Source organism: Scyliorhinus canicula, chromosome 19 (assembly GCF_902713615.1).
Source record: "Scyliorhinus canicula chromosome 19, sScyCan1.1, whole genome shotgun sequence".
NCBI classification, from domain to species: Eukaryota; Metazoa; Chordata; class Chondrichthyes; order Carcharhiniformes; family Scyliorhinidae; genus Scyliorhinus; species Scyliorhinus canicula.
The window spans coordinates 52,837,862-52,862,172 of NC_052164.1; the positions used below are offsets into that span (position 1 = coordinate 52,837,862).

Below are 24,311 nucleotides of genomic sequence, written 5' to 3' on the forward strand. Positions count from 1 at the left end.
AACATAATGGAAAATTACAAATTAATGACTTAAAAATGTTTTATTTAACCCATCCTACTGTCACTATCAAACCACAGCAGTACATTGCCAAACATAGCCATTTTACCAATCGAATGGAAGTTCATGGTCGGCAATGCCCCATAGGACGTGGTACCTTATGGAAGAAGAGGACTGTTACTAGAGGGCTCATTGGTTCTATACAGTGTATAGTGAGCCAATGGGCATGGAAGTACCATAGCCTGGCATAGAGGATGTTGGGAATCATGGGAGTGGGTGAGTGAGGGGCCTTACCCTGGCATGAGGAGGATCTTTGCAGTTCACCTTTTAAAAGGTCTGCTCATGCAAACCAGGGTTTATGACTCCTCTGAGGGGCCATGAACCTGGCCCGGCTATATATAAATTGTGGAGTAGGACATGCCTACCCCTGCAATGTAGACATCCAGGTTGGGAATGCTGCATGGGGGTGGCACGTTGGCACAGTGGTCAGCACTGCTTCCTCACAGCACCAGGGACCCGGGTTCCGTTCCAGCCTTGGGCGATTGTGTGGAGTTTGCACATCCTCCCCGTGTGTGCGTGGGTTTCCTCCGGGTGCTCCGGTTTCCTCCCACAGCCCAAAGATGAGTGGGTTAGGTGGATTGGCCATGCTAAATTGTCCCTTAGTGTCCAGGGATGTGCAGGTTAGATTATGGGGTTACGTGGTAGGACGAGTGGACAAAGGGCCGGTGGTAACTCAATGGTCCAAATGGCCTCCTTCTGCACTCTTGCATGTACTTGTGTACTTTTGACAGGAAACAGCCCGCACCCTTTAAAACTACCCTTGAAAGTCAGGAAACCGGGACTGGGATCAGGAATCCAAGAACTGGGACCTGCCTGCCATTTTTAAAGAATTCCCGAGTCACCCACGTTCAGTATCAATCCAGCCCACAGCCAGACATCCCCAGGGGATCACGGTCTTGTAGTTAAAGAGTAGTGCTCACCATTCTCAGCAATCAATTTCTTGGCCTTGGTTTCAGCAAATGAGGATGTCTCGTGGGCAGCTTGCCTGCTCCAGGTTTGGTCAAAGCTATGGAAGTGGGTGCTCTGGCAGTAGATCACCATGTCCGACAACTCGCTCATCAGCGTCTGCAATACCAAGGAAATTTCACTGGAATATAAACAACGCTCAAAAAATGAGGGGCATCAATATGAGCACAACTGGGGAATTCAGGAGAAACTTGTGAAAATGTGGAACTTGTGACCACGGGGAGTGGTTGAGGTGAATGGTATAAATGCATCTCGGGAGAAGCTGGATAAACTGATGAGGGAGAAAGGATTAGAACATTGCTTTTTCTGATTTATATATGCGTGTCGAGGATAAAATCTCTAAATTTGCAGATGACACTAAGCTAGGCAGAATAGAGAAATAGAGACACTGAATGACTTCAGAGACTCTCTCCAGTTGCTCTATCTGGACCTGTAAAGACTTAATTACCTGCAAAGACTCGCATTCGAAGTATCGTCTTGCATCTTTGACTTTGTCATTATATATATGGGGTGGGATTCTGTGATATTGAGGCTAAGTGTTGACGCCGTCGGAAACGACGTTGCGTTTCTCGACGGCATCAACACGGCCTCAGGATCAGCAATTCTGGCCCCTACAAGGGGGCCAGCATGGCACTGGAGCGGTTCACGCCGCTCCAGCTGCTGATCCTGGCGTCAAATGGGCGCCGCAGGATCCGCGCATGCGCAGTGGTACCAGCGCCAACGCCTGCATACGCAGTGGCTTCCTTTAACGCGCCGGCCTCAATACAACATGGCGCAGGACTACAGGGGCCGGCGTGGAAGGAAGGAGGCCCCCAGCCAGAGAGGCCGGCCCACCGATCAGTGGGCCCCGATCTCGGGCCAGGCCACATCGGAGGGCCGCCCCCCGACCCTTCCACGGCAAGTTCCCGCCGGCTGAGAGCAGGTGTGAACAGCACCAGCAGGATTCGCCGTTTTTATGACGGCCGTTCGGCCCATCCCGGGCCGAGAATTGGCGGGCCAGCCGCGTGGAGCGGCCCACGACCGATGCCACGTCAACCACACTGGCGCCAATGGCGCCGATTCGGGAATCGCGTGCCGGCGTCGGGGCGGTGTGGCGCGATTCACGCCGGTCGTGGGGATTCTCTGGCCCGACCATGGGCTGAGAGAATCCTGCCCATGTTTCTCGAACTCACCTCTTCATTCACCTAAGGAGCTGCGCTCCGAAAACTAGTGATTCGAAACAAACCTGTTGGACTTTAACCTGGTGTTGTAAGACTTTTTACTGTGCTCACCCCAATCCAACGCCGGCATCTCCACATCATGATTTCAGAGGGACATTGACAAGTTGGCCAAATGAGCAGACACCTGGCAGATGAATTTCAATGCAGCAACATGTGAGGTAATGCTTTTTGGGAGAAAAAACATGGGGAGACAATACAGGGTCAATAGTACAACTTTGAGGGGAGTACAGGAACAGAGAGAATTCGGGGTTCAAGTGCATAATTCTCTGAATGTGGCCAGGCAAGATGAAACGGTTGTTAAGAAGGCTTATAGCATCCTTGGGTTTATAAATAGAGGCATAGAGTATAAAAGCAAGGAAGTGATACTACACCTCTACAAATCATTGGCCAGATCTCATTTGGAGTATTGTGTTCAGTTCTGGGCACCTTATTTAAGGAAGAATGTTAAAGCCCTGGAGAGAGTGCAGAGGAGATTTACTGGAATCACATCAGGAATGAGGAATTTTAGATACAAGGAAAGATTGGAGAAATTGGGCATGTTCTCCTCAGAGCAGAGAGGATTAAGAGGTGACCTTATTGAGGTGTTCAAAATTATGAACAATTTTGACAGAGTAAAGAAGGATATTCTGTTTCCACTAGGTGGTATGTCAGTGACCAGTGGTCACAATTTCTTTTCTTTTTTTAAAATAAATTTTATTAAGATTTTTACAAAATATAAACATCACAACAATATTAACAGAACAACCGCGGTAAAAAACCCAAGAACAACACCCACCCAACTTCAAAAGCAACTGCCCCTCGGGTTGCGGCTGCTGCCGGCCTATTTCCCTACCGTTCAGCCAGGAAGTCCAGGAAAGGCTGCCATCGCCTAAAGAACCCTTGTACTGATCCCCTCAGGGCAAATTTCACCTTCTCCAATTTAATGAACACCGCCATATCATTGATCCAGGCCTCCACGCTTGGGGGCCTCGCATCCTTCCACTGGAGCAAGATCCTCCGCCGGGCTAATAGGGACGCAAATGCCAGACCACCGGCCTCTTTCGCCTCCTGCACTCCCGGCTCCACTGCAACCCCAAAAATTGTGAGTCCCCAGCCTGGCTTGACCCTGGATCCCACCACCCTCGACACCGTCCTTGCTACCCCCTTCCAAAACTCCCCCAGCGCTGGGCACACCCAAAACATATGGGCGTGGTTCACTGGGCTCCCCGAGCACCTAGCACACCTGTCTTCGCCCCTGAAAAACCTACTCATCCTCGTCCCAGTCATGTGGACCCTATGCAGCACCTTGAACTGTATGAGGCTAAGCCTCGCACAGGAAGAGGAGGAATTCACTCTATCCAGGGCATCCGCCCACGTCCCCTCCTCAATCTCCTCACCCAGCTCCTCTTCCCATTTCCCCTTCAGTTCCTCCACCAAGGCCTCGTCTACCTCCTGCATTACCAGGTATGTGTCCGAAATCCTCCCTCCTCCAACCCACACCCCCGAGAGCACCCTGTCCCGCACCCCACGTGGGGGCAGCAAGGGGAACCCCTCCCCCTGCCGCCTGGCAAACGCCCTCACCTGGATGTACCTAAACATGTTCCCCGGAGGGAGCCCAAACTTCCCCTCTAACTCCCCCAAGCTCGCGAACCTCCCCTCCACAAACATGTCCCTCAACCTCCTACCCCTACCCTGTGCCAGCCCAGAAATCCGCTATCAATGCTCCCTGGGACAAACCGATGGTTCCCCCGTATCGGGGCCTCCATCGAGCCCCCCACTTCTCCCCTATGCCGTCTCCGTTGCCCCCAAATTTTGAGGGTAGCCGCCACCACCAGGCTCGTGGTATACCTCGTTGGAGGGAGCGCCAACGGCGCCATTACCAGCGCCTCCAGGCTCGTGCCCACACAGGACGCCACCTCCATCCTCTTCCATGCTGCCCCTTCCTCGTCCATTACCTACTTACGCATCATCGCTGCGTTGGCAGCCCAATAGTACCCACAGAGGTTGGGCAACGCCAGCCCCCCCTATCCCTGTCCCGTTCCAGGAACACTCTTCTCACCCTCAGAGTCCCATGCACCCACACAAATCCCGTAATACTCCTGTTGACCCTCCTAAAAAAGCCCTTCGGGATAAGGATGGGGAGGCACTGGTATAGGAACAAAAACCTCGGGAGCACCGTCATCTTAACGGACTGCACCCTCCCCGCCAGTGACAGCGGTAACATATCCCACCTCTTGAACTCCTCCTCCATCTGCTCCCCCAACCTTGTGAGGTTGAGCTTGTGCAAGGCCCCCCAGCTCCCAGCCACCTGGACTCCTAGGTACCTGAAGCTCTTCCCAGCCTGCTTCAGTGGGAGCCTACCAATCCCCTCCTCCTGATCCCCCGGGTGCACCACGAACAACTCGCTCTTGCCCAGGTTCAGCTTATACCCAGAGAAGCCCCCGAATTCACTAAGAATCCTCATCACCTCCGGCATCCTCCCCACCGGGTCCGCCACATACAGCAACAGGTCATCCGCATAAAGCGACACTCGATGCTCCTCCCCACCCCACACCAGGCCCGTCCAGTTCCCTGACTCCCTCAACGCCATGGCCAGGGGCTCAATCGCCAACGCGAAGAGCAAGGGGGACAGGGGACACCCCTGTCTCGTCCCCCGGTACAGCCGAAAGTACTCCGACCTCCTCCTATTCGTGGCTACACTCGCCATCGGGGCCTCATAGAGCAACCTCACCCAACGGATAAACCCCTCCCCAAACCCAAACCTCTCCAACACCTCCCACAGATACTCCCACTCAACCCTATCAAAGGCCTTCTCCGCATCTAATGCCACCACTATCTCCGCCTCCCCTTCCACAGCCGGCATCATAACGTTGAGGAGCCTTTGTACGTTTGTATTCAACTGCCTTCCCTTCACAAACCCCGCCTGGTCCTCGTGAATGACCCCCGGCACGCAATCCTCTATTCTTGTGGCTAGGATCTTTGCCAGCAGCTTGGCTTCTACATTTAGCAGCGAGATTGGCCTATATGACCCACACTGCAGAGGGTCCTTGTTCCGCTTCAGGATCAAGGAAATCAGTGCTCGTGACATAGTTGGGGGAAATGCCCCCCCCCCTCCCTTGCCTCGTTAAAGGTCCGGACCAACAGGGGGCCCAACAGGCCCACATACCTTTTATAGAATTCCGCCGGAAACCCATCCGGCCCCGGCGCCTTCACCCGACTGCATGCTCCCTATCCCTTTAACCACCTCCTCCAGCTCGATCGGCGCCCCCAGTCCTTCCACCTGCTCCTCCTCCAGCCTCGGAAATCGCACCTTGTCCAAGAAGCGCCCCATTCCACCCCCCTCCACCGGAGGTTCCGACCAGTACAGTTCCCCATAGAAGTCCCTGAAGGCCCCATTAACATCTACCCCCCTCCGCACCATCTTCCCAGCTCTATCCATCACTCCCCCAATCTCCCTGGCCGCGTCCCGCTTTCGGAGCTGGTGTGCCAGCATCCTGCTCGCCTTCTCCCCATACTCATACACCTGTGCTTGGGGGCCTCGCATCCTTCCACTGGAGCAAGATCCTCCGCCGGGCTAATAGGGACGCAAAGGCCAGACCACCGGCCTCTTTCGCCTCCTGCACTCTGTGCTTTCCTCCACTGAGCCTCCGCCTTTCTGGTAGTCAATAGGTCGAACCTGGCCTGAAGGCTACGCCTCTCCCCCAGCAATCCCTCCTCCGGAGCCTCCGCATATCTCCTATCCATCCTCACCATCTCCCTATCAGTCTCTCCCTCTCTCTCTGCTCCCCCCTCTCCCTATGGGTTCGGATGGAAATCAACTCCCCTCTAGTCACCGCCTTCAATGCCTCCCAGACCGTCCCCACTCGGACCTCCCCGTTAGCGTTGGCCTCAAGGTACCTCTCGATACACCCCCGAACCCTCTCGGCCACCTCCTCATCTGCCAGCAGGCCCGCCTCCAAGCGCCAGAGCGGACGTTGGTCCCTCTCCTCCCCCATGATCTGAAATGGCAATGGCAGAGTATTCAACATCCTCCACCCTCGAAACCAGCCCCCTACTCAGGACAAAAAAATCAATCCTCGAATAGGCCTTATGCACATGGGAGAAAAACGAGTACTCCCTGGCCCTTGGCCTCGCAAACCTCCAGGGATCCACCCCCCCCCATCTTGTCCATAAATCCCCCCAACACCTTAGCCGCCGCCGGCCTCCTACCCGTCCGGGACCTGGATCGATCCAATGGAGGATCCAGCACCGTGTTGAAGTCCCCCCCCATGATCAGGCCCCCCACCTCCAGGTCCGGAATGCGGCCCAACATACGCCGCATAAACCCCGCATCGTCCCAATTTGGGGCGTAGCCATTCACCAATACCACCCGCTCCCCCTGCAGCTTACCACTCACCATCACATACCTCCCGCCACTGTCAGCCACCACATTTAATGCCTCAAATGTCACCTTCTTCCCCACCAGGATCGCCACCCCCCGACTCTTCTCATCCAGCCCCGAGTGAAATACTTGGCCCACCCATCCCGTCCTCAGCCGAACCTGGTCCGCCACTTTCAGGTGTGTCTCTTGGAGCATGGCCACATCCGCCTTCAGCCCCTTCAAGTGCGCAAACACCCGGGCCCATTTGTCTGGCCCATTCAGTCCCCTCACATTCCAGGTTATCAGCCGGATCCGAGGGCTCCCTGCCCCCTTCCCCTGCCGATTAGCCATAATCCATCCCTTGCCCACCACCGGCCAGCGTCCCCCGCTCTGCCAGTTCCCCACGGCGGCAACTCCCCCCCTCCAGCACCCCCTGCATCCTCCAGCTCCTTCCTGACTGTTTCAGCAGCAACCCGGTAACCCCCCCCCCCCCCCCCCCCCCCCCCAAGGCTAGGACCCCTCCTAGCCACGCCCCTCCCTCCATAGCACTCCCGTGAGCCAGCTAACTTCTGCTGACCCCGGCGACTTCCGCCCTACCTCCGACTCCTCCCCACGTGGGACTACACCTCCTCCTTCGTGCCCATCAGCAGGTCCTCCTCCCCCCCCCCGAACTTGCGCGGGAAAAGAAAACAGCCAGCAACTGCCTGCGCTTCTCAGCCCCGACTCCGCCCCCCACCATCTCACAGCGCGGGAAACCCGAGAAAAGCCCGCGCTTTCGCCCTGCCCAACCCCGCCTCCTCTAGGGCAACTCCCATTGTCAGTCCCCCCCCACCAGCTCCCCGAACTCCCCGTTTACCCCCCTGCCCAAACCCGTCCACCAGACCCATACACAAAACCCATACAAAAAAGACATAACGACATCACCCCACCCACCCTAAGGTCAACCAACATCTTACATTAAACAGAGCAAACACAAGTACATTATTGTACAACATCAGCCATCTTAGACCCTCAGTTTGAGTCCAGTTTCTCGTCCTGCACAAAGGCCCACGCCTCCTCCGGGGACTCAAAATAATGGTGCCGATCCTTATAGGTGACCCACAGATGCGCCGGCTGCAACATGCCAAACTTCACGCTCCGTCTGTGGAGCACCGCCTTCGTCCTGTTGAACCCGGCCCTCTGCTTCGCCACCTCCGCACTCCAGTCCTGGAAGATCCGCACCTCCGTGTTCTCCCACTTGCTGCTCCGCTCCTTCTTGGCCCACCAAAGCACGCACTCCCGGTCAACGAACCAGTGAAACCGCACCAACACCGCCCGTTTTGGCTCGTTCGGCTTAGGCCTCCTAGCCAGAATTCTGTGGGCCCCCTCTAACTCCAGGGGCCCCTGGAAGGACCCAGCCCCCATCAGCGAGTTCAACATAACAGCTACATAGGCCGCCAGGTCCGACCCCTCCAGCCCCTCTATGAGGCCCAGGATCCGCAAATTCTTCCGCCTCGACCGGTTGTCCAGCTCCTCGAACCACTCCTGCCACCTTTTATGGAGCGCCTCGTGCATCTCCACCTTCCCCGCGACGGCCACGGCCTCATCCTCCCTTTCGGAGGCCTGCTTCTGCAGCTCCCGGATCGCGGCCCCCTGGGCTGTCTGAGCCTCCATCAGCTCTCTGGTGGTAACTTCAACGACTCCAGCAGCTCCACCTTAAGCTCCTGGAAGCAGCGCAGCAGAGTCTCCTCCACTCCTCTGGGCCTCCGCCGGCCGCCATTTTGTTTTTCTTCCCCCGCTTTTCCAGGGGTGCTTCCACCGTTTTTGTTCTTACCCCACTCCTGGTCCGGACCATAGGACCGTAGGGATCGACTCCAGTCCTCTTCCCACGTCGGGATTTCCCGACGAAGTTCCGTTGGGGGCCCTGAAAAGAGCCCCAAAGTCCGTTTTTAGCGGGAGCTGCCGCCACCGGAAGTCAGGGGTCACAATTTCAAGATGGTCAGCAAGAGAGTTCGGAATGAGATGAGGAGAAACGTCTTCATTCAGAGAGATGTTGGGGTTTGGAATGCGCTGTCTGAGAGAGTGGTGGAGGTGGATTCCATAGGAGGTTTCAAAAGGGAGCTGGATATATATTTGAAAGTGATGAATTTAAAGGGTTATGGAGATAGCGCCGGGGAATGGGACGAGCCAGATAGCTCTTTCGGGAGCTGGTACAGATATGATGGGCCAAATGGCCTCGATCTGTGCTGCAAAATTTCATGATTCTAAGATCATGTTGCTGGGATGAGATGAAGAGCTATGAGAGGAGTTCATGTGGAGCATAGACACTGCATTAGAGCAGCTGATCAATTTGGACTGGTTCTCTGATAGAATTACTTTGTAACCTAATGCTGAATGGTTTATGTGCAAACCTCTAGAATGTGTTCTGGATGAGTTTCTAGAGCAGTATGTTGAGGAACCAATGAAAGTGCAGGCTCTCTAGTATTATGTAATGTATAAATATAATAAATAATCTTGTTATAAAAGAACCTTTAGGGATGAGTGACCACAATATGATAGAATTTTCATATTTGAAAGTGAGGAAGTTCAATCTGGAGCCAGGGTGTTGAAGTTGAAAAGAGGAAATTATGAAGACAAGTGGGATAAATTAGCTGAGGTAGATTGGGGAAATACATTAAAAGGTTTGACTATGCATAGATAATGGATTGTCTTCAAAGAACTACTACGTAGCGTCCAGCACCTATACATTCCTTCAGGGTGTAAAAATCCAAAACAGTCAACCGTGGCTGACAAAGGAAGTTAAGGATTGTATAACACGAAAAGAAAAGGCTTATAAAGTTGCCAGAAATAGTAGTGAATATAGAACATAGAACAGTACAGCACAGAACAGGCCCTTCGGCCCTCAATGTTGTGCCGAGCCATGATCACCCTACTCAAACCCACGTATCCACCCTATACCCGTAGCCCAACAACCCCCCCTTAACCTTACTTTTATTAGGACACTACGGGCAATTTAGCATGGCCAATCCACCTAACCCGCACATCTTTGGACTGTGGGAGGAAACCGGAGCACCCGGAGGAAACCCACGCACACAGGGGGAGGACGTGCAGACTCCACACAGACAGTGACCCAGCCGGGAATCGAACCTGGGACCCTGGAGCTGTGAAGCATTTATGCTAACCACCATGCTACCCTGCTGCCCCTGAGGTTTTTTTTTAAGAACACAGCAAAGAAAGGCAAATAAACTATAAAGAAAGGGAGAATAGAATATGATTGCAATCTGGCAAAAAGACACAAAAATGGACTGTAAGAGCTTCCACAGATATGTAAAAAGGAAACCTTTGGCGAAGACAAATGTAGGTCCATTAAAAGAAGAGTCAGGTGAATTTATAATGGGGAATAGAGAAACAGCAGAGAAGCCAAATGATTACATTGTCTGGACACAAACATAAAACCTGCAATGGCAGTTAATTCTCTTGTGAGGGTCAAAGCGGGATTTGTGTCAGAGATCTACCATGGCCTGCCATCCTTGACACCGTAAAGCCAGCCTTGACACCGTAAAGCCTGACACCATAACGCCATCCTTGACACCGTAAAGCCAGCCTGGACACCGTAAAGCCAGCCTGGACACCGTAAAGCCAACCTTGACACCGTAACGCCAGCCTGGACTCCGTAAAGCCAGCCTGGACACCGTAAAGCCAGCCTGGACTCCGTAAAGCCTGACACCGTAAAGCCAGCCTTGACACCGTAAAGCCAGCCTGGACACCGTAACGCCAGCCTGGACACCGTAAAGCCTGACACCGTAAAGCCAGCCTTGACACCGTAAAGCCATCCTGGACATCGTAAAGCCAGCGTGGAAACGGTAAAGTCAACCTGGACACGGAAAAGCCAGCCTGGACACCGTAAAGCCAGCCTGGACACCGTAACACCAGCCTGGACTCCGTAAAGCCAGCCTGGACACGGTAAAGCCAGCCTGGACACCGTAAAGCCAGCCTGGACACCGTAACACCAGCCTGGACTCCGTAAAGCCAGCCTGGACACGGTAAAGCCAGCCTGGACACCGTAAAGCCAGCCTAGACACTGTAAAGCCAGCCTGGACACCGTAAAGCCAGCCTGGACACGGTAAAGCCAGCCTGGACACCGTAAAGCCAGCCTAGACACCGTAAAGCCAGCCTGGACACCGTAAAGCCAGCCTGGACACCGTAAAGCCAGCCTGGACACTGTAAAGCCAGCCTGGACACCGTAACACCAGCCTTGACATCGTGAAGCCAGACTGGGCACTGTAAAGCCAGCCTGGATACCGTAAAGCCAGCCTGGGCACCGTAAAGCCAGCCTTGACACCGTAACGCCAGCCTAGACACCGTAAAGCCAACATTGACACCGTAACGCCAGGCTGGGCACCGTAAAGCCAACCTTGACACCGTAACGCCAGCCTAGACACCGTAAAGCCAGCCTGGACACCGTAAAGCCAGCCTAGACACTGTAAAGCCAGCCTGGACACCGTAAAGCCAGCCTGGACACGGTAAAGCCAGCCTGGACACCGTAAAGCCAGCCTAGACACCGTAAAGCCAGCCTGGACACCGTAAAGCCAGCCTGGACACCGTAAAGCCAGCCTGGACACCGTAACACCAGCCTTGACATCGTGAAGCCAGACTGGGCACTGTAAAGCCAGCCTGGATACCGTAAAGCCAGCCTGGGCAGCGTAAAGCCAGCCTTGACACCGTAACGCCAGCCTAGACACCGTAAAGCCAACATTGACACCGTAACGCCAGGCTGGGCACCGTAAAGCCAACCTTGACACCGTAACGCCAGCCTAGACACCGTAAAGCCAGCCTGGACACCGTAAAGCCAGCCTGGGCACCGTAAAGCCAGCCTTGACACCGTAACGCCAGCCTAGACACCGTAAAGCCAACATTGACACCGTAACGCCAGCCTGGATACCGTAAAGCCAGCCTGGGCACCGTAAAGCCAGCCTGGGCACCGTAAAGCCAGCCTGGGCACCGTAAAGCCAGCCTGGCCACTGTAAAGCCAGCCTTGACACCGTAATAACATCCTGGACATCGTAAAGCCATCCTCAACACCGTAAAGCCAGCCTTGACACCGTAAAGCCAGCCTTGACACCGTAAAGCCAGCTTGGACACCGTAAAGCCAGCTTGGACACCGTAAAGCCATCCTGAACACCGTAACGCCAGCCTTGACACCGTAAAGCCAGCTTGGACACCGTAAAGCCATCCTGGACACCGTAAAGCCTGGAAACCGTAAAGCCATCCTCGACACCGTAAAGCCAGCCTTGACACCGTAAAGCCAGCCTTGACACCGTAAAGCCAGCTTGGACACCGTAAAGCCAGCTTGGACACCGTAAAGCCATCCTGAACACCGTAACGCCAGCCTTGACACCGTAAAGCCAGCTTGGACACCGTAAAGCCATCCTGGACACCGTAAAGCCTGGAAACCGTAAAGCCATCCTCGACACCGTAAAGCCAGCCTGGACACCGTAAAGCCATCCTCGACACCGTAAAGCCAGCCTGGACACCGTAAAGCCAGCCTGGAAACCGTAAAGCCATCCTCGACACCGTAAAGCCAGCCTGGACACCGTAAAGCCTAGACACCGTAAAGCCAGCCTGGACACGGTAAAGCCAGCCTTGACACCGTAAAGCCTGACACCGTAAAGCCAGCCTTGACACCGTAAAGCCATCCTTGACACCGTAAAGCCAGCCTGGACACCGTAAAGCCTGACACCGTAAAGCCAGCCTGGACACCGTAAAGCCAGCCTTGACACCGTAACGCCAGCCTGGACACCGTAAAGCCTGACACCGTAAAGCCATCCTGGACACCGTAAAGCCTGACACCGTAACGCCAGCCTGGACACCGTAAAGCCTGACACCGTAAAGCCAACCTTGACACCGTAAAGCCAGCCTGGACAACGTAAAGCCAGCCTGGACACCGTAAAGCCAGCCTGGACACCGTAAAGCCAGTCTGGACACCGTAAAGCCTGACACCGTAAAGCCAGCCTTGACATCGTAAAGCCAGCCTGGACACCGTAAAGCCAGCCTGGATACCGTAAAGCCAGTCTGGACACCGTAAAGCCTGACACCGTAAAGCCAGCCTGGACACCGTAAAGCCAACCTTGACGCCGTAAAGCCTGACACCGTAAAGCCAGCCTGGACACCGTAAAGCCAGCCTGGACACCGTAAAGCCAACCTTGACACCGTAATGCCAGCCTGGACACCGTAAAGCCAGCCTGGACACCGTAAAGCCAACCTTGACATCGTGAAGCCAGCCTGGACACCGTAAAGCCAGCCTGGACACCGTAAAGCCAGCCTGGACACCGTAAAGCCAGCCTGGATACCGTAAAGCCAACCTTGACACCGTAACGCCAGCCTGGACACCGTAAAGCCAACCTTGACACCGTAACGCCAGCCTGGACACCGTAAAGCCAGCCTAGACACCCTAAAGCCATCCTGGGCACCGTAAAGCCAGCCTGGACACCGTAAAGCCAACCTTGACACCGTAACGCCAGCCTGGACACCGTAAAGCCAGCCTGGACACCGTAAAGCCAGCCTGGACACCGTAAAGCCAGCCTTGACACCGTAACGCCAGCCTGGACACCGTAAAGCCAACCTTGACACCGTAACACCAGCCTGGACACCGTAAAGCCAGCCTGGACACCGTAAAGCCAGCCTTGACAACGTAACGCCAGCCTGGACACCGTAAAGCCATCCTAGACACCGTAAAGCCAACCTTGACAACGTAACGCCAGCCTGGACACCGTAAAGCCAACCTTCACACCATAACGCCAGCCTGGACACCGTAAAGCCAGCCTAGACACCGTAAAGCCATCCTGGACAACGTAAATCCAGGCTGGGCACCGTAAAGCCAGCCTGGACACCGTAAAGCCAGTCTTGACACCGTAAAGCCAGCCTGGACACCGTAAAGCCAGCCTTGACACCGTAAAGCCAGCTTGAAACCGTAAATCCCGCCTGTACACCGTAAAGCCAGCCTGGACACTGTAAAGCCAGCCTTGAAACCGTAAAGCCCGCCTGTACAACGTAAAGCCAGCCTGGATGCCGTAAAGCCGGCCTGGACACCGTAAAGCCAGTCTTGACACCGTAAAGCCAGACTTGATACCGTAAAGCCAGCCTGGACACCGTAAAGCCATCCTCGACACCGTAAAGCCAGCCTGGACACCGTAAAGCCAGCCTGGACACCGTAAAGCCAGCCTTGAAACCGTAAAGCCAGCCTGGACACCGTAAAGCCAGCCTTGAAACCGTAAAGCCAGCCTGGACACTGTAAAACCAGCCTGGACACCGTAAAGCCAGCCTGGACACCGTAAAGCCATCCTGGACACCGTAAAGCCAGCCTTGACACCGTAAAGCCATCCTGGACACCGTAAAGCCAACCTTGACACCGTAAAGCCAACCTTGACACCGTAAAGCCAACCTTGACACCGTAAAGCCAGCCTGGACACCGTAAAGCCTGACACCGTAAAGCCAGCCTTGACACCGTAAAGCCATCCTAGACACCGTAAAGCCAGCCTTGACACCGTAACGCCAGCCTGGACAACGTAAAGCCAACCTTGACACCGTAACGCCAGCCTGGATACCGTAAATCCAGCCTAGACACCCTAAAGCCATCCTGGGCACCGTAAAGCCAGCCTGGACACCGTAAAGCCAGCCTTGACACCGTAAAGCCAGCCTTGAAACCGTAAATCCCGCCTGTACACCGTAAAGCCAGCCGGGACACCGTAAAGCCAGCCTTGAAACCGTAAAGCCCGCCTGTACAACGTAAAGCCAGCCTGGATACCGTAAAGCCAGCCTGGACACCGTAAAGCCAGTCTTGACACCGTAAAGCCAGCCTGGACACCGTAAAGCCAGCCTGGACATCGTAAAGCCATTCTGGACACCGTAAAGCCTGGACACCGTAAAGCCATCCTCAACACCGTAAAGCCAGCATGGACACCGTAAAGCCAGCCTGGATACCGTAAAGCCTGACACCGTAACGCCAGCCTGGATACCGTAAAGCCTGGACACCGTAAAGCCATCCTCAACACCGTAAAGCCAGTCTTGACACCGTAAAGCCAGCCTGGACACCGTAAAGCCAGCCTGGACATCGTAAAGCCATTCTGGACACCGTAAAGCCTGGACACCGTAAAGCCATCCTCAACACCGTAAAGCCAGCATGGACACCGTAAAGCCAGCCTGGATACCGTAAAGCCTGACACCGTAACGCCAGCCTGGACACCGTAAAGCCAGCCTGGACACCGTAAAGCCTGACACCGTAAAGCCATCCTCAACACCGTAAAGCCAGCATGGACACCGTAAAGCCAGCCTGGATACCGTAAAGCCTGACACCGTAACGCCAGCCTGGACACCGTAAAGCCAGCCTGGACACCGTAAAGCCTGACACCGTAACGCCAGCCTGGACACCGTAAAGCCAACCTTGACACCGTAACGCCAGCCTGGACACCGTAAAGCCAGCCTGGACACCGTAACGCCAGCCTGGACACCGTAAAGCCATCCTCGACACCGTAAAGCCAGCCTGGACACGGTAAAGCCAGCCTGGACACCGTAAAGCCATCCTCGACACCGTAAAGCCATCCTCGACACCGTAAAGCCAGCCTGGACACCGTAAAGCCAACCTTGACACCGTAACACCAGCCTGGACACCGTAAAGCCAGCCTGGACACCGTAAAGCCAGCCTGGACACCGTAAAGCCAGCCTGGACACCGTAAAGCCAGCCTTGACACCGTAACGCCAGCCTGGACACCGTAAAGCCAGCCTGGACATCGTAAAGCCATTCTGGACACCGTAAAGCCTGGACACCGTAAAGCCAGCCTGGACACCGTAAAGCCAGCCTGGACACCGTAAAGCCAGCCTTGACACCGTAACGCCAGCCTGGACACCGTAAAGCCAACCTTGACACCGTAACACCAGCCTGGACACCGTAAAGCCAGCCTGGACACCGTAAAGCCAGCCTGGACACCGTAAAGCCAGCATTGACAACGTAACGCCAGCCTGGACACCGTAAAGCCATCCTAGACACCGTAACGCCAGCCTGGACACCGTAAAGCCAACCTTGACACCGTAACACCAGCCTGGACACCGTAAAGCCAGCCTGGACACCGTAAAGCCAGCCTGGACACCGTAAAGCCAACCTTGACACCGTAACACCAGCCTGGACACCGTAAAGCCAGCCTGGACACCGTAAAGCCAGCCTGGACACCGTAAAGCCAGCCTGGACACCGTAAAGCCAGCCTTGACACCGTAACGCCAGCCTGGACACCGTAAAGCCAGCCTGGACATCGTAAAGCCATTCTGGACACCGTAAAGCCTGGACACCGTAAAGCCAGCCTGGACACCGTAAAGCCAGCCTGGACACCGTAAAGCCAGCCTTGACACCGTAACGCCAGCCTGGACACCGTAAAGCCAACCTTGACACCGTAACACCAGCCTGGACACCGTAAAGCCAGCCTGGACACCGTAAAGCCAGCCTGGACACCGTAAAGCCAGCATTGACAACGTAACGCCAGCCTGGACACCGTAAAGCCATCCTAGACACCGTAAAGCCAACCTTGACAACGTAACGCCAGCCTGGACACCGTAAAGCCAACCTTCACACCATAACGCCAGCCTGGACACCGTAAAGCCAGCCTAGACACCGTAAAGCCATCCTGGACAACGTAAATCCAGGCTGGGCACCGTAAAGCCAGCCTGGACACCGTAAAGCCAGTCTTGACACCGTAAAGCCAGCCTGGACACCGTAAAGCCAGCCTTGACACCGTAAAGCCAGCTTGAAACCGTAAATCCCGCCTGTACACCGTAAAGCCAGCCTGGACACTGTAAAGCCAGCCTTGAAACCGTAAAGCCCGTCTGTACAACGTAAAACCAGCCTGGATGCCGTAAAGCCGGCCTGGACACCGTAAAGCCAGTCTTGACACCGTAAAGCCAGACTTGATACCGTAAAGCCAGCCTGGACATCGTAAAGCCATCCTCGACACCGTAAAGCCAGCCTGGACTCCGTAAAGCCAGCCTGGACACCGTAAAGCCAGCCTTGAAACCGTAAAGCCAGCCTGGACACTGTAAAACCAGCCTGGACACCGTAAAGCCAGCCTGGACACCGTAAAGCCATCCTGGACACCGTAAAGCCAGCCTTGACACCGTAAAGCCATCCTGGACACCGTAAAGCCAGTCTGGACACCGTAAAGCCAGCCTGGACACCGTAAAGCCAACCTTGACACCGTAAAGCCAACCTTGACACCGTAAAGCCAACCTTGACACCGTAAAGCCAGCCTGGACACCGTAAAGCCATCCTAGACACCGTAAAGCCAGCCTTGACACCGTAACGCCAGCCTGGACAACGTAAAGCCAACCTTGACACCGTAACGCCAGCCTGGATACCGTTAAACCAGCCTAGACACCCTAAAGCCATCCTGGGCACCGTAAAGCCAGCCTGGACACCGTAAAGCCAGCCTTGAAACCGTAAAGCCAGCCTTGAAACCGTAAATCCCGCCTGTACACCGTAAAGCCAGCCGGGACACCGTAAAGCCAGCCTTGAAACCGTAAAGCCCACCTGTACAACGTAAAGCCAGCCTGGATACCGTAAAGCCGGCCTGGACACCGTAAAGCCAGTCTTGACACCATAAAGCCAGCCTGGACACCGTAAAGCCAGCCTGGACATCGTAAAGCCATTCTGGACACCGTAAAGCCTGGACACTGTAAAGCCATCCTCAACACCGTAAAGCCAGTCTGGACACCGTAAAGCCAGCCTGGACACCGTAAAGCCAGCTTTGACACCGTAAAGCCAGCCTGGACACCATAAAGCCTGGACACCGTAAAGCCAGCCTGGACACCGTAAAGCAAGCCTGGACACTGTAAAGCCATCCTGCACACCGCAAAGCCAGCCTGGACACCATAAAGCCAGCCTGGACACCGTAAAGCCAGCCTGGACACCTTAAAGCCAGTCTGGACACCGTAAAGCCAGCCTGGACACCGTAAAGCCAGCTTTGACACCGTAAAGCCAGCCTGGACACCATAAAGCCTGGACACCGTAAAGCCAGCCTGGACACCGTAAAGCAAGCCTGGACACTGTAAAGCCAGCCTGGACACCGTAAAGCCAGCCTGGACACCTTAAAGCCAGTCTGGACACCGTAAAGCCAGCCAGGACACCGTAAAGCCAGTCTGGATACCGTAATGCCATCCTGGACACCGTAAATCCAGCCTTGACGCCGTAAAGCCAGCCTGGACACCGTAAAGCCAGCCTGGACACCGTAAAGCCACCCTGGACACCGTAAAGCCAGTCTGGATACCGTAATGCCATCCTGGACACCGTAAAGCCAGCCTGGACACCGTAAAGCCAGCCTGGACACCGTAAAGCCAGCCTGGACACTGTAAAGCTAGCCTGACACCGTAAAGCCAGCCTTGACACCGTAAACCCAGTCAGCGTGATGTCATGCCACTGCGAATCACTACTGGTTTTAATAATCAAAAACCAATCGCAACAACCATGTCGGGGGCGTGGAGGTAAGTATAGCCTCCCGGTGGTGAGCTACATGGTCCTGCCACCCAGCAGTGCTCCTGGCTGTGCCAACCTGCCAGTGCCAGAAATCGGGCTGAAGGTTGATAAGTCCCAGGACCTGATGTTATGCATCCCAGAGTGTTGAAAGAGGTTGCTATAGAGATGATGGATGCATTGGTGATCATCTTCCAAAATTCTAAAGATTCCGGAATGGTTCTTGAAGGTTGGATGGTAACAAATGTCACCCCCAAGGGAGGGAGAGAGAAAACTGGGAACTGCAAACTTGTCAGCCTTACATCAGTGGTGGGGAAAATGCTGGAATCTATTATATAGGATGCGATAAATGGACACTTGGACAAATATGATCTGATTGGGCAGTCAGCATGGATTTACAAATGGGAAATCATGTTTGATAAGTTTGTTGGAATTTTCTGACGATGTTACTGACAAAATAGATAAAGGTGAGTCAGTGGATGCAGTATATTTCAGAATGCTTTTGATAAAGACACCCAGAGGAGGCTAATTAGCAAAATAAAGCATATGGAATAGGAAGCAATAAACTGTCATGGATTGAGGATCGGTAAGGGGCAGAAAATGGAGAGTTGGAATAAATGGGTTGTTCCCGTGTTGTTACCCAAATCCTTTGATCACCTTCTCCCCAAGAATTATATCAAACTCCCTCTTGAAAACATTAGGCAGAATTCTCCTTCGGCCGACGCTGAAATCGGGTAGGGGATTGGGTTGGGCGGAGAATCGGTTTAGACGCTGAAACCGTGGTTGGCACTGGGTTCATGCCCAATCGCAATTCTCCGGTGCCTCTATAGTGGCGTCAATGCGTACAGAAAATGCATATCATTAGCAGGCCTGACCCGGTATTCTCAGGGGCCGCCTCCGTGATTCTCGGCCTCCACTGGGGGGGAATTCCCGAATGCGAGTTTCACTTGTGCTTTTTAAAATTGGGAAACTGGCGCCTTGGCTAATCAGGGAGAGAGAGGAGGTGGGACACGGAGGGGTGCAACCATGGGCTGCCAGTCCTGACACTGTCTCTGCTGGCTGAGGGCGTGTGGGGGCTGCTTAGACTGATGGATGGGGCGGGAGGGGAGAAGGGGGATAGGCCATGAGGCCTGGGTGATCCCCTCAGGGGACTGGGGCGGTGTCTAGCATGGACCACCATTGCAGTGGCCTGAAAACTGGCCTCCACCTGCCAGCGGGGCATCAAACAGCCTACCCCAAGTGTAATGCTCAAATAAGCTCCTGAAGTTGGGAGGGGACAGAAGGGACTGTGGGGCCGACCATACCCTTGGTAACAGTTTCAGTTGCCAGAGCCAGAGTCCCCCACAGTGCCGGACACAGAAAGAGACAGGGATGCAGAGATAGGGTGGGGAGGGGGATAGGTGGGGCAGGGTCCTCAATGCCAGCCGGAGCCACTGTGTAGCCCGTTTGATCTGGTTGGGCTCGGGAGTACACACCATGCTAACATGTGGGCCTTTCACCCCCTGCAGACAATGGATATTGGAATTCAACCGGCAATGGTGGTCTTCCTCCTAGTCACCACAGCCCTGGGGAATGCATTGCAGCTGTATGAGCTGGTGGTGTTCAAGGAGGAGGACCATGCAGCAGCGGAGCCTGCCCCAGAGGAACATGACGCAGCTGGTGAAGATGGAGAGCTGGCCGCCCTGCAGGCAGAGGAGGAGGAACAGATGCAAAGGAGGTGTTGTATGAGGAACCTGTCTTTCAAGGAACCGCTGGACCTGCCTGACCTGGGCATGCCATCAAAGCAGGGTTACAGTTCGACATATCTGCCTGATCATGGCACACCTGGCACCGCGGTGGTATGGGGAACAACAATGATTCCCAGTGGCCGTGAAGGTAATGGTCGCCCTGAGCTTCTGTGCCACGGAGTCCTTTCAGGCGCCGATTGGGGACCTGTCCAGGATCTCACAGAGTTCGGTGTACAGGTGCATCCAAGCTGTGATGGAGGCCCGATATGACCGGTTGGCACAATACATCCATCTCAATGTGGACCAAGCCCATCCGGATGCTCGGGCAGTGGGGTTCTCCGCCATCGCTGAGATGCTCCGGGTCCAGGGGGCGATTGATGGAATGCAAGCACCTGCAGATGACAGGCTGGTCTTCACAAACCAAAATGGGTGCCACTCTAATAATAATAATCTTTATCACTGCCACAAGTAGGTTTACATTAACACTGCAATGAAGTTACTGTGAAAGGCCCCTAGTCGCCACACTACGGCGCCTGTTCTGGTACACTGAGGGAGAATTCAGAATGTTCAATTCACCTAACAACACGTCTTTCGGGACTTGTCGGAGGAAACCGGAGCACCCGGAGGAAACCCACATGGAGAACGTGTGTCCTCCGCACGGGCAGTGACCCAAGTCGGAAATTGAACCTTGGACTCTGGAGCTATGAAGCAACAGTGCTAGCCACTGTGCAGCCATGCTGCCCACTCTGTGACCATGAGATGCGCATCATGCACACCTGCGCCCGATACCCAGGCAGTGTGCACGACGCCTTCATCCTGGCACACTCGACGGGGGGGCTTGACTCCAGGGCAACAGGGGTTATCCACTGCGGGTGTGGTTGATGACACCTATATGGAGGCCACAAACTGACGCAGAATTACATAGAACAGTACAGCACAGAACAGGCCCTTCGGCCCTCGATGTTGTGCCGAGCAATGATCACCCTACTCAAACCCACGTATCCACCCTATACCCGTAACCCGACAAACCCCCCCCCACTACGGGCAATTTAGCATGGCCAATCCACCTAACCCGCACATCTTTGGACTGTGGGAGGAAACCGGAGCACCCGGAGGACACCCACGCACACATGGGGAGGACGTGCAGACTCCGCACAGACAGTGACCCAGCCGGGAACCAAACCTGAGACCCTGGAGCTGTGAAGCATTTATGCTAACCACCATGCTACCGTGCTGCCCACGGTATTGTGCTACAACAACAGCCATTCCTCAACCAGGAGTGTGATCGAGCGATGCTTTGGGCTCCTGAAGATGCGGTTCAGATGCCTGGACCGCTCTGGAGGGGCCCTCCAATATGACGCTGACATTACCCAATCACAGAGGGCGATTGCAAAGGGGTGGGGGTTGCGCAGGGAGGGTGGTCAAGGGAGGGTGGATGGCCGAGGGGTTGTGGGGGTTAGACAGTTTGACTGTGACGCGGACCAGGGCCCCTAGTCGGTGAACCTGGAGGCAATTAAGGTGTCTCGTGCACGCCGACCCATGCACATACATTGTGTGGCCTCCTGTGCCTGCCCGGGCCCTATGTCCTGCCCAGCCTGCATCCTCCTCCTCCTCGGACGAGGCCTGCCGTTCATCCTCTTCCTCCAGGACGGCACCCTTATGCTGCACTACGTTGTGAAGGACGCAGCAGGCCACCATGATGTGGGAGACACTCCTGGTGCTATACTCGAGGGCACTCCTGAGTGGCCCACGCACCTAATAATAACAATAATTGCTTATTGTCATAAGTAGGCTTCAATTAAGTTAATGTGAAAAGCCCCGAGTCGCCACATTCCAGCGCCTGCTCGGGGAGGCCGGTACGGGAATTGAACCCACGCTGCTGGCCTTGTTTTGTATCACAAGCCAGCTGTTTAGCCCACTGTGCTAAACCAGCCCCCAACCAGCCTTAAACCTGTCGCTCAAGAGTCAACCCCTCTCCAGGGAATGCGCCTCAAAGAGGTCAGGAATTGCCGACTGTGCCAGGATGAAGGCGTTGTGCACACTGCCTGTGTATTGGGCGCAGACGTGCATGATGCACAGTACGTGGTCACATATCAGCTGCAGATTCATCGAGTGGAACCCTTTTCGGTTTGTGAAGACTGGCCTGTCATGAGCTGGTGCTTGTAGGGCGATATGCATCTTGTCGATCACTCTCTGAGCCTGAGGCATCCTGGTGATGATGGTGAACCCCACTGCCCAGGCATCCTGGTAGTCTCGGTCCACATTGAATTTGTAATATTGTGCCAACCGGGCATATAGGGCAACCATGACGTAGCGGATACACATATCCATCAAGGTCTGTGAGATCTTAGATGGGTCCCCACTCGGCACCTGGAAGGACTCGGTGGTATAAAAGTTCAGGGCGACCATCACCTTGACAGCCACGGGAGCGGGTGTCCTCCCCCATACCCCTGCGATTCCTGATGTGTAATCATCTGGCAGATATGCCACAGGGACCTCCTGGTCATCCGGAGCCTTCAATGGCATGCCGACAGATCCTCAGGGGCTGTCAGTAAACACGAGGCCTCATGCGGCGCCTCCTTCCACCTTCTCCCCTCCTCGGCCTGTTGGACAGCCGGCTCTCCGTCCTCACCAGCTGCCTCCAGTTCCTCTGGGGCAGGCTCCGTCGCTGCAGGGTCCCCCCCGTGAGCCGTCTAATTACCCGCTGGTGGGTGGCTCCCGAATGAGGGGAGCTGTGTGGCGGGGGGAGTGGGGTGCGGGGGGGATTTGATGCAGGCTTGGGGGTGGAGTTCAGGGGTGGTGGGTTCCAGGGTCGGGCTGGAGCCCGGGGGTGGTGGTTGTCAATCCCATTGACGATTGTCAGGAAGATAGAATCCCGCCACCAGCTAACGATGTGTGGCTGATAAACACACGTTGGCGAACCAAACAATCCCGCCCATGACTTAAATGTCAATCGCCAAATATGTGCATTGTTACATTGGCTCTTGTGGTGTGTTGCAAGGGAACACTGAAACAAGCTATTCACCCTCCTCTGAGTCTCCGCTCTTTACCACAGCCTTTACCTCACTACCCTTTTACCTTTTTGCTTTTCTTTTCATTTTTCACATTCTCTTCTTCATATTCATCTGCCGTCTCCTCCTGCTGCTCTGGTGTGGACCCGGAGGTCTGAAATCTCTTTCCCTTTATTAGAATCTTTCTCTTGAGTTCCTGCCAAAGTTGAAAGATTGCATCAGCCTGTGGAACAACTTTCCCCACCATTTAGCAACAGTTCAGATTGAAGGAATCATGCGTTTGTTTTTAAATGGGTCACAGCTTGTGATTGATTGCACTGTGAAATTGGACTTTCAAATTTTAAATCCACAAAGGATGCAAAATAAATCATTCCGAGTATCCCCCTCATTTTCCTGTTGTTGGCATTGTCAGCTTGGTTTGTGACTGTATGTGGCACTGACATCTCTGAATTAGAATCTCAAACTACCACCCAGTGATCTGAATCCATACTCTGATGGAGGGCTGCAAGGTCGAAGATTTTATTTTTATTCTTTCACGGGATGTTGGCTGAGCCAGCATTTGTTGCCCGACCTTAATTTCCCTTGGGCTGGGTGGCTTTCTCAGCCATTTCAGAGGGTAATTAAGAGTTAACCGTGTTGCTGTGGGTCTGGAGTCACATGTAGGCCAGACCGCTTAAGAGCAGAAGATTTCCTTCCCTAAAGGGCATTAGCAAACCAGATGGTAGTCCTCATGGTCACCATTACTGAGACTAGCTTTATGCTCCAGATTAGATTAACTGAATTCCAATGCCAGCTACCATGGAGAGATGTGAGGAGAGATGTGAAACCGTGTCCCCAGTGCATTAGCCTGGGTCTTTGGATTACTAGTGCAGTAACACCATCATCTCCCCCAAGACTTTTGCGAGAGGTATAATGCCCCCAAATCTCATCCCTTAATCAACTAGAAGCAGCTGCTGAGCATTTATCTTATTTTCCTGGAATCTTGAGCAAAATTACTTCACAAATTGGCTAAAAGTCAAAAGAGTTTCATTGGATAGAAAATGCTTTGAGCTATCCTGATGATGTGACAGAGATTGGTAGCAGAGTGGTGAGCACTGCTGCCTCACAGCACCAGGGGCCTGGGTTCGATTCCGGCCTTGGGTGACGGTCTGTGTGGAGCTTGCACGTTCTCCCCGTGTCTGCGTGAGTTTCCTCCGGGTGCTCCGGTTTCCTCCCACAGTCCAAAGATGTGCAGGTTAGGTGAGTTGGTTGTGCAAAATAGTCCCTTCATTTCCAAAGATGTGCAGGTTAGGCGGGCTTATGGAGTTAGGGTGGCGGAGTGGGCAACGGCCGGATGTTCTTTCACAGGGTAGGTGCAGACTCGATGGGCCGAATGGCCTCCTTCTGCACTGTCGGGATTCTATGGATAAAGCAGGGGCAAGCTCAAGGGTACATTGAAGATGGGGCCATTGTGTGAGAGTATATGATTGTGAGTCTTACAGATTCTCTACGTCACTGGACTGC

At 54.4% G+C, this 24,311-nt stretch overlaps 1 protein-coding gene across 1 annotated transcript in view; it reads right to left on the reverse strand.

Moving 5' to 3' along the window:
- Nucleotides 1-24,311, reverse strand: part of LOC119954137 (1-phosphatidylinositol 4,5-bisphosphate phosphodiesterase delta-3-like) — a 160,509-nt gene that overhangs the window by 44,197 nt on the left and 92,001 nt on the right. Inside the window, exons 9-10 of the mRNA XM_038779071.1 lie at nucleotides 22,876-23,004; nucleotides 978-1,122 (exon numbers count right to left, since the gene is read on the reverse strand). Coding sequence (XP_038634999.1) covers nucleotides 978-1,122; nucleotides 22,876-23,004 — 274 coding nt within the window. The remainder of the gene's footprint in view (nucleotides 1-977; nucleotides 1,123-22,875; nucleotides 23,005-24,311) is intronic.